Source organism: Onychostoma macrolepis, chromosome 12, assembly GCF_012432095.1.
Source record: "Onychostoma macrolepis isolate SWU-2019 chromosome 12, ASM1243209v1, whole genome shotgun sequence".
Classification (NCBI taxonomy): Eukaryota; Metazoa; Chordata; class Actinopteri; order Cypriniformes; family Cyprinidae; genus Onychostoma; species Onychostoma macrolepis.
Window position 1 is genome coordinate 7,602,301 of NC_081166.1, and position 10,390 is coordinate 7,612,690.

At 38.7% G+C, this 10,390-nt stretch overlaps 1 protein-coding gene across 4 annotated transcripts; it reads right to left on the minus strand.

Annotated features, from left to right (window-relative positions):
• Positions 1-1,710: 1,710 nt before the first annotated feature.
• Positions 1,711-10,209, minus strand: fbxw10 (F-box and WD repeat domain containing 10). Of its 4 annotated transcripts, XM_058792680.1 has the most exons (16): positions 10,165-10,209; positions 9,746-9,824; positions 8,855-9,421; positions 8,335-8,511; positions 8,002-8,232; positions 7,274-7,401; positions 6,818-6,934; positions 6,604-6,716; positions 6,302-6,505; positions 6,105-6,226; positions 5,436-5,590; positions 5,102-5,244; positions 4,825-4,983; positions 4,480-4,703; positions 3,258-3,455; positions 1,711-3,137 (listed from the first exon to the last, which is right to left on the minus strand). In XM_058792680.1, exons 3-16 carry the CDS (start codon positions 9,381-9,383, stop codon positions 2,446-2,448), a joined length of 3,192 nt encoding a protein of 1,063 aa, XP_058648663.1. In that variant the 5' UTR covers positions 9,384-9,421; positions 9,746-9,824; positions 10,165-10,209; the 3' UTR covers positions 1,711-2,445. The 4 variants fall into 4 exon arrangements, with proteins under 4 accessions (XP_058648663.1, XP_058648664.1, XP_058648662.1 ...); XM_058792681.1 differs by lacking the exon at positions 10,165-10,209 and having other exon boundaries at positions 9,770-10,124; XM_058792679.1 differs by lacking the exon at positions 10,165-10,209 and having other exon boundaries at positions 9,746-10,124.
• Positions 10,210-10,390: the final 181 nt, after the last annotated feature.

Sequence of the window (10,390 nt, forward strand, 5' to 3'; positions counted from 1 at the left end):
AGGAAGCATGAAGTGCTCTAAAATTTCCTGGTAGATGGCTGCGTTGACTGTGGACATCAGAAAACACAGTGGACCAACACCAGCAGATGACATGGCAGCCCAAATCATCACTGACTGTGGAAACTTCACACTGGACTTCAAGCAACATGGATTCTGTGCCTCTCCACTCTTCCTTCAGACTCTGGGACCTTGATTTCCAAATGAAATGTAAAATTTATTTTCATCTGAAAAGAGGACTTTGGACCACTGAGCAACAGTCCAGTTCTTTTTCTCCACAGCCCAGTTAAGATGCTTCTGACGTTGTCTCTGGTTCAGAAGTGGCTTGGTAGCCCTTTTCCTGAAGACGTCTGAGCGTGGTGACTCTTGATGCACTGACTCCAGCTTCAGTTCTCTCCTTGTGAAGCTCTCACAAGTGTTTGAATCGGCTTTGCTTGACTGTATTCTCAAGCTTGCGGTCATCCCTGTTGCTTGTGCACCTTTTCCTACCCAAATTCTTCCTTCCAGTCAACTTTGCATTTAATATGCTTTGATACAGCACTCTGTAAACAGCCACACCATTCTGTAATGACCTTCTGTGACTTACCCTCTTTGTGGAGGGTGTCAATGTTCGTCTTCTGGATCATTGCCAAGTCAGCAGTCTTCCCCATTATTGTGGTTTCAAATAACAAGAGATACCCAGAATTTATACTGTAGGGATGGTCATTTATTCAAAATTAAAAGAATTTTAATTAATTCTAATCATCAAAATTAAAAGAAATAAACATTTGAAATATATCAGTCTGTGTGTAATGAATGAATATAATATACAAGTTTCACTTTTTGAATGGAATTAGTGAAATAAATCAACTTTTTGATGATATTCTAATTATATGACCAGCACCTGTACATTCTACGTCATCTGCCGGAATGGCTTCCACGTACGACAGAGAGTCGATATGACAGATGACAGAAAGGTGTTTAAAATGACGTTTGAAATATGGATATTTTTCTTACAAAAACGCATGGATTCACTACAGGAGGCACGTTTTATTATGGATGTGCGCGCTTTATTTGACGTGTTTTGGACTGTTGAACGGAAACACCCACTGCAATGATAACGCTTGGAATAGCCAGGACAATTTTTAATATAACGCTTGGATTCGTCTGAAAGAAGAAAGTCATATACACCTAGGATGCCTCGAGTAAATCACAGGCTAATTTTCTTTTTTGGGTAAACTAACCCTTTAAGTTCTATCCATTGGTTGTTGACTGGATGGACACAATTGCCTGAATGTGAGGTTGCAGTCGATTGTAAGAAAGGGGCAGAATTAAAGCAGACTAAATGATTGGAGAAGTCCGGCATACAAAGTCATTTCACCAGAACATCAAGAATTAAGAGGTAAAAATGCAAAATGAAGATCACTGGATGCAACTCACATAAAATTCAACATTAAAATGCTACATACTCGTCTCTAGAATTAGAAAACCTCAACAGACGATGTTCATTTGATGAACAATCATTTGTTGAAAGCAGACAGCTTTACATTGCCTGCCACATCATCTACTTTCAACAGTAATAAACCCCATCTCACAGCTATTTTTCTGTTTCAATCTTTAAATTAGAACAGCTCCCTAATAAGAATCAGCTTAAGACAAGTGACATAAAATAACAGAGTTCTGACAGAGATATAAACAGTTTCTTCAAAGATCTCTTTACTCACAGTGTGTGGCAAATCTAATTTATTTTGTCTCTCCAACATCAGCAAAATATGTTTACACTTCTTGTCAGCATCTCTCATTAATTAGGTAAAAGTCACAGTGTGTGTATATGCATGCAGAACTGGTGATGAACTGTCTGAAATAATCAGACACTCTTAAACACACAATCTTAAAGAAGTAAAATGTAAAGCAAAATATCCTTTAAAATGTAAAGATTTATAACTATTTTAAATAATATTCATTAATTATGTACCAGCCTGGAATTACTATTTACATGGGACATTTGAACTACATGGGACATTTTAACTTGTACTTTGCTGCCCCCTAGCAAACATGTTCAAGCATACAAAAAAGCCACAAAAGACAGACATGGCACTAATAAGCTTAAATTGCATAGATATAATGCTACATCCATCAATTTAGCTGTGTTTTGAAACATGTTTTCTACCTGGTTATTAGTTGAACAACCACCATGTTCCAAAAACCAGCTTAACCACCATGTAGCTGGTTTGTTGCTGGTCCCAGATGGTGTAGCTAATGATCAGCTTGGACCAGTTGCCACTGTATGTTCTAAACCGAGTTACCCTCTTAAACTAGATTTTCAACCAAATGCAACTGAAGTTACCAAATGCAACATAACATTTTAAATATTGTATTACGATGTTACCTCTATAGAGTTTTAAACTGAGAATTCAGTTATGGCTGGTTAGCTATGACAAAAGTATCATGCCTGTAGATTTTAGTACCTTACTGATGACAATGACTGCGCTTCCAAACAGTTTTACCTTGGTCATCACCACTGCCATGTTTGTGAATCTGCTGCTGTCTGGTACACTCCTGAATGTAAGCCTCCAGTTGAGTGTCCGTCCTCAGCTGAAAGTCTCCATGCCCCCTGAAGGGGTTTAGTGGGACGTGATATGAACTGGTCTTGTTAGTCACTTCAAAATCTTCATTGCAATGTGTGGGCATGGAGGTTCGCCTTATAAACAATCGTTGTGGTGTCTTGCCATCTTCAGGGGAAGTTGTATTCAGTGGGCCAATCTTGTTTGTTCTAGACCCAACTACTTTGAATGATCTCTGGGATTGTTTGGGAAGGGAGTGGGGTGTGAAGCAGGTCTGTCTGGACTGTGAGGAGCTCTGAGGGCTGAGGTCAGCACTATGGGTAGTGAATGGGGTATGGATTTCGGAAGATTTTTTGGTGTTGGTTTGAAAGGATGGCTCTTTGGATGAATCAGGTCCCCAGGCATCTCGTACTCTGGCATTCAACTCCATGTTGGACCGTGCCAGGTCACTGTACTGGCCCTGCTGGGCACTGCTGGTCCTTAGTAGAATTAGGTCTTGGGTCATTGGGTGGTGAGGACCTCGCTTTCTCACCCTGTCTCGGGCTGCCTTCTCACTCCGGCTGAGTACTGAGTGTTTGGTGTCAAAAGTCTTCTTATCTTTAAATAAGGAAGCTATTCTCACGTTTCATGCATGAACATTCTACTTTAATGTCTAAACGTTCTATAAGGATTCTAGAAACAGCATATCAAATCATTTTAATTCGGTTACTTTCTTACCCAATCTGCTGGTGGAAGTACTTTGTGTCTGGCTGACTCTGTTTTGAAAGTCCTTGCATCCACTGACAGGCCTACCTGTTGAAAGAACAGATCGAGGCCTGGTGTGGGACTCAGACTGTGGGCTGATGGAGACCCTGCTGTGACGACAAGTCTGGAGTTGACTCCACGTCGCCGCCCTTGTGGACTCCTGCTGAGCATCTAAAGGTACAAAACAGCAACGTTAAAGTCAGCGTGAAAAGAAAATTCACCATATCTATTTTCTAAATGCTTGTTAATGATTCATGGATGCAGGTTTCATTTCTTTTTGCAATTTTGACCTCATAATGTGTAATACAAATATCATTACTTTCTGATCTTCTGGTGAAATGACAGACTTCTCTCTGGTGACATATACTGGAATTATCCAAATATTTACTTTTCAGAGCACCGACCACCAGAACAGCCAGGCACAATTACAGTTTTTTCCCGCAGGCTATATTCAGCCTGAACAATTAAAACTTTCTTAACTATACTCTGTCCATCATAACTGACACATTTATACATAAAATCCAAAATTTGCACATTTGTATACTGCACACTTGTACATCATATCTGTACATTCAACAGTAGGGGAAGGAGATGGAGAACTTGTAATAAAAATTGTAATAATTAATATGGTTAAAAGAGGAAACTGGATTTTTGATAGAGGTATCAGCAGCTTTTTATGTGTAAAAAAACAAAAAAAAAAAAAAAAACTGTGATTTGAGCTAAAGAAGAAAATGTACTATACTTCTTGTCAAAATTTGTTCTAATTTGAATTATATTATTTAAATATAATCTTGACTTGAAAAACAGTTTTAGAGATTTCGGTCTTTCCCTATTCAAGTAGATGGGAGCTGCCAGGAGTGTTAACAATATGGCTGAGGAGCGAACTGACATGTAAACAAGAGTGTCTGGGAAACTTGTTTGAAAACAGTCATTATTTTTGTCATTAATTCTTTTTGTTGATGCTAGTAGTGCAGAAATGACAAATTTCCGCTTTAAGTATGATGAATGTCAGCCACATTAGTTCATTCTTTGGCAAGACATGGCAAACTATCTAATAAACAATGCATTTATTTAAAAATTTATTTTAATAGTATAAATAATTGCTGCTTATTGTAGTTCATAAACCACTGTAAGCAAAGATTAGAAATTATGTCCTGTATATAAATTTGACTACAAGCCATTTGAAAGGTTGTACCTTGTGGACGCTGCACACTGGGGGTTGAAAGGCTCTTGAAATGGTGGGAACGACATTTTAGTCTGGACGAGCTCCCTCGAGTCATCCGTTCAGCATTCTGAAGCACATTCTCAGGGGAGACGTGGGACTGCGCAAAAAAATTCCTCACAGCACTGGCAGAGTAGTCCCAGTGAACCTCCGCAAACTGAAGCATCAGAACACTGCTTCTGTTGTTTACAACCACACTGAAAGCATGACAGAAAACATCAATTAAACCTTATTACAACATCTTTTTCCAATTACATAACATAAGAAAGAACAGCATTGCAAAATTGTGAGATATGTCTGGCCATAGGGCATACTCACGTGTTGTGGTGTGTGTGCAGAGAAAGGACAGGGCATTGCTTCATGTTTGTCTTAATAACTCTTAGGCAGTCTCCAGTTAAGAAGTTGAAGATCCGGATCTTTCCGTCCATGCAGCCAGTAATGATCCGCAGGAACAGGAAAGACATAGTCAATACCTCTCTAAAGATTATAATAGAGAATAGGCAAGAGAGCAAAGCACTTATGAAAGCACACAATTTTGGTATTAAAGGTTATTAATGAGGATGACCAGCTGTAAGGTCACTGATGGTTTAGTTACTTTGGATGCTGGAAGATCCTCAGGCACTTCTTGAATCTAGAGTTGGTGCTCCATGCCTTGACCACCCCATCTGAACCCCCAGAGAGGATATGCCACTGATCGATGCACAGACACAGCACTGCCCCCTGGTGGCCACTGATTTGCTGCAATGAGGAAAGCGAGGGAGAACATCTAGCATTCAACCATTCAGTAGCTGTTTCATGAAGAACAATGTTGCTGAAATTTATCGGAGGTCAGGAATACCACTGTTTTTATGAGTACTTTTCTAAATCAAAGCTTTCCTAAGATTAAAAACACATGCTTGTGCTCTGGAAAAGATCATGGAGCATATCACCCTTATAAGTGATGCTGTCTCCATGCTCCATATTCTGATCTGACCTCCAGCACAGCTGCTGACCACCAGAGTTTCATTAATCTTCACACACATGATTGGTTTAAGGTGTTTGAACTTCAGATTCTCAACGCACTTCCCCGTCAGTAGGTTCCACACTGTGATAAATATACATAAAGAGATATACATATATTCTTTCAGGCTGTTAGGCTTTGGTCTGTTGGTGTACAGCAGGGCTCCTCAAATCTGGACCTTGAGATCCACTTTCCTGCAGAGTTTAGCTGTAACCCTAATCAAACACACCTGAACATACTAATCAATGTCTTCAGGATCATTAGAAAATCACAGGCAGGTGAGTTTGATCAGCGTTGGAGCTAAACTCTGCAGTGGATTGGACCTCCAGGTTAAGATTTGAGGAACCCTGGTGTACAGTATGCCAGTGCAGACAATATGCCAAATGACAGCACATGACTCACAAAAAAAGTATATCACAGTTTCCACAAAAATATTAAGCAGTTTCCAACATTGATAATAAGAAGAAACGCTTACTGAACAATATTAAAATCAGCATATTAGAATACATTTAGGAGGATCATGAGACACTGAAGAATGGCATAATGACATTATATAGAATTGTGTTGTTATAGTTGTATACAAGTCATAACTGCCTACCTTTAACTCTACAGTCTTTGGCTCCAGACACCAGTCTATCTTCATACAAATCCAGGCAGTTTATAGTGCCAAAATGTCCATGAAAAATTATCATACATACACCTGTCTTCAGATTCCAGCACCTTTGGGAGGAATACAGAAATTAAGCACTGTTGTCTCTGATCTTCGTTAAACAACCACAGTAATGTTTGACTAACCTGATACTGAGGTCATAGCTGGCGCTGATAACTAGGTCTCTCTCTTCACAAACCAGCACAGCTCTTATACTACCTGCATGTCCTTGGATCACTGGAGGAATCTCTTTTAGTGATGGGACATGCAGCAACCTGATTATACGGTCCTTGGAGCCAACCGCCACTAACTGCCCCCCAGCATAATGCATTACTCTACTGGGATCTTCTCTAAATGGAGCAAAAAAAGTGACAGGAAGTATTAAAACTATGATGCATCTATATATTTAACACGTGTATCTTACAGTATATTCTTACATGTTTTCTACCTTTCCAACAGGACTGATATGTTATATACTCCACAGTACACGTTGCGTTCTTCCAATTGGACTGTCTTGGTTTTAAAGCCTTTGTAGATAGAATCTAAATCTCGCTCTTGTAACTAAAAACACAGGGTTGTTAAAACTATACAATGTTTAAACTGAAGATATTAAAAAGTGTGTTTACATTTTTATTCAGAGTGCAAAAGGTGGCTTTTTGTACCAGCTTATGTTTGGGGAAAGATTCTCCATGCCGAAAGTGCTTGTCCTCCTCACTGATTGGCACTACAACTTCACAGATCTTTGCATAAACAGGGTTGACCTTAGACGCTGAGTTACCCTGAAAATGCATACAAATGATCAGGGTTGAATTGTAACATTGAGAACAAAGTTACATGAGTCATTTGAACTACTTTCATGCGGCAGAAAAAAGAAAGAGAGAGCTAATATAAATGATCACACTCACAAAATTGGTATGTTTTCAATTTATCCTAAGCAACATATTGTGCATGGAAGATATGGATATTATCAGTTAGGTGTGTTCCCTGGGAATGAAATCCATGAACTTGCTATTGCTAACACCAGGTTCCACCAGCTGATCTGCAGGTTGCACTGATATATTTGATATCCATGAGATGTCAAAAATCACATAGATATTGTTTATTTTGTTATGTATTACCTGCAGAATCATGGCCTGTTTCTCAACACTCTTCTTTACTTCAATCTCGGTTAAGACCTCCTCCGTTAGGCATTGCCAGTGCATGGACACACGCCTGCAGCTGTACAGTGAGACCTTATCCAAAAGCCCTAAGTGTCAATAACAAAAAATATGAAAATATGTAAAACAGGAGAAAAAGATTAGTATTATGTCTAAATAACTGCTGTGTGTCCATACGTCTGGATGCTGCTAGGCTACCTTTAGGATGAAAAATACATACTTGCATAAAGATCATTTAATATAAATGCATTTAATATTATATGTTAAAATATACACATATGGCAACTAAAGCTCAGATACAAGAATTTCTGATAATAGTAATTTCAGAAAAATGAGTACTCTTAGAATTAGAGCTCTTGAAAAAATAATTGTTGCCATTAGTGTGGTTTAAGTTCAGTTGCTAAGTCTTTTACACTCTAGGTAAAGAGTATCTTTACAGTCAACCTAACCTTCTTGTCCACAGGCAATATAATTGTTTCTATAGCAGCACATGTCTAGACTATTTCATAGGTCTGAAAAGAAGCATGCACTCGATTTAAAATAAAGCATCTACATTTATAACATCTGAGAATATGAAAAGTGACAGACATTATAGAGAATTAAAATAACATTTGTTTATACTTAATTCTGACATTAAGTCTGAACAGTCAAACTCTTAATAGCTCCATGTGTGGAAAAACTAGACTAACCTAAAATCCTCTTTGCAATGTCGACTGGCAGGCTTCGAATAAAATCTCTATGACGGCTGACCCCTGACAGAGATTTTGATGACCTGGGGACAACAGTGAGGGCAGGATCTGGATCATCCAAACAGTCAGAGTCTGAATCTTGGCCTTTTGTTCTTCTGTTCCAGGGGTCTACATTCTGAACGTCCAGCTCAACCACATCACAGATACTCTTGAGAGATTTGGAGTCATTTACTGTATAATAAAAGGGGTAAATTGAATATACCCACAACTTAATACAAATATTTACTTTAATATGGAATATCCAATCACTTTTGCAAAAAGCTAACTACTTACACTGTTCTGAAAGCCCCTGTTTTAAGACATCTGTTCGACTGCCCTGGTGAGCTTCTTGAGGCAGGTCAGCTGTCTCATATACAGAACATGCTTGGATGAGAAGATCTAGATCTGTGTGGTCAGATTCTGAACGGTAGGAGACTCGTGACTCTGTAACTGAGAGATCTGCATACAAATCTATAATCAGGCAAGATACTATATTTCAATAAAACAACCATGTTTAAAAGCTTGATGTATCTGATAACAAAATGCTTACAGAACTACAGTATTGTGGCACTTTAACTACAAGCGTTGATAAACATGCATATACTTTGGCAAAAAAGGTGAACTCATATGAGCACAATATTTACATATTTCAAGATCCGCCTTTTGATTTTGGCACTTATAATTTACTAGAAATCATATAGTCTCATGCCATTTACTAAAATCCTTTTTGTGAATTGTAATTTGCTAATATGTAATGCTTTTTATTATTTTTTCATAATCATCGTACAGTTGGCGATGTTATGTGCATTCTTACCAGTACTGCTGAATTGTAGAAATTTGTGTTTCTCCCAAACAATCAGGATATGCACCAGATTTCCTAACATGTGCAAAAGAGAGGTGTCACACAAAGACAAGAGCCCCAGCACATACTTGGACTTGATGCAGTCTGGGCTCTTCCTAAACCATTCCCAAGTTTCCAACGTGTCCATTCCTTTCAGTTTTGTGTCCAGAGCTCCATCCATTCTCCATATGGAGTCCTCAGGTCGGCTGAGCTGGCCTCTGGACCTGGCATATGTGAAATCCTTGCCTGATGTGACTTGTAAAACACTCTGAAGATTCTCCAGGATTTGAAGATTGTGGCACCGCACCAGGATGCCAGTGAGAAACCTCCTCTGGGATGCTCCTCCAGCCTTTTTCATCCATTGGGTGGAGTGGTGCAGTTTCTCAGAGAGGACACACGACTGACAGCGTCCACAAATGTTGAACTCCTCATCCTCTCCTTTACAAGACCATTCGAGCACTGAATCACCAGATTCTCCCTTTAAACATTTCACTTCAGTCATGTTAGTGATCTAGAAATGTGCAGATCCATTCAAGTGTGCTGTTTTTAAAACACAAAATAGGTAAGGAATTATAAATAACAGAAATTATTCGATTCAGTTACTGAAGTCTCAAACTTTTCAGTTAACGTTACACCCTCCTAGAGACTTCACACAAACTTATGACGCTTGTTGCCGAGCAACAACAGAAGCACTTCAGTTCACAAAATGACATCCACAAGCTACCTTCCCTAACACGTATTCATTTAGCAGGCGTTTTTATCTTCTACATACAAGAAATGTATACTAAGAAGGCAGTAACATTAGCCAAAATCCTCCAATATAATATTATTAAGTTGTAGCAGTTTCAACAGTAGTACACCCACCGAGCCTAGTAAAACATAGTTTACTTTAGTTTCCGTGGAGAAAGTATTTGTCCCTGACTGTGTTCACTGAAGTCTGTGTCTGTAAATGAAAGATCATCACAACAGCAACAATTAGGTAACACCACATTTAGTCTAAACACGGACGCCAGATGATTTGATTCATTCAAGCGAATATTTTGAATCCCTTTCTTAAAAGGATTCATTCATATTCATTCAGAAATACGCCAGTTGGTGAGTGATTCATTGAATCTTTCACTCAGTCGACACACCAAGCCGATCAAACTCGTTTTTGCTTCTTTAAAAAGCTCCTATGGGACCCGGCGTTTCTTTATATAATTCATAAATGTATCTAACATGTAACTAAATTAGACATTATTATTATCGGTCTTTTTTTTTTTTTTCTTTTTTTTTTTACACACTTTCCGCTCCCTTTCTTGTCAATCCACAGCAACATTCACAACTGTTCAGTGTTCAGTGAAGGGGGCGTATTCGTTCAGTTGGTCCAACCAATGAAAATGCTCCTTCACAGCCCGCGCTCGAATACTATTTGCTCGTACAACAGTCAGTCTTTTAAGGCAAGCAATCAAGAGCTATTTAAATACCTGTGAAACAATCCTGTATCTTAACTGCCTGTAAATGTTGTGA

Excerpts from the sequence above, each read along its gene's own strand:
- fbxw10 (XM_058792680.1), bottom strand. The coding sequence starts at position 9,383 with ATGACTGAAGTGAAATGTTTAAAGGGAGAATCTGGTGATTCAGTGCTC. Across the intron at positions 8,512-8,854 it reads TCTACAATTCAGCAGTACTG|ATTTGTATGCAGATCTCTCA; the intron begins GTAAGAATGCAC and ends GCCTGATTATAG. Across the intron at positions 3,138-3,257 it reads TACTTCCACCAGCAGATTGG|ATAAGAAGACTTTTGACACC; the intron begins GTAAGAAAGTAA and ends CCTTATTTAAAG.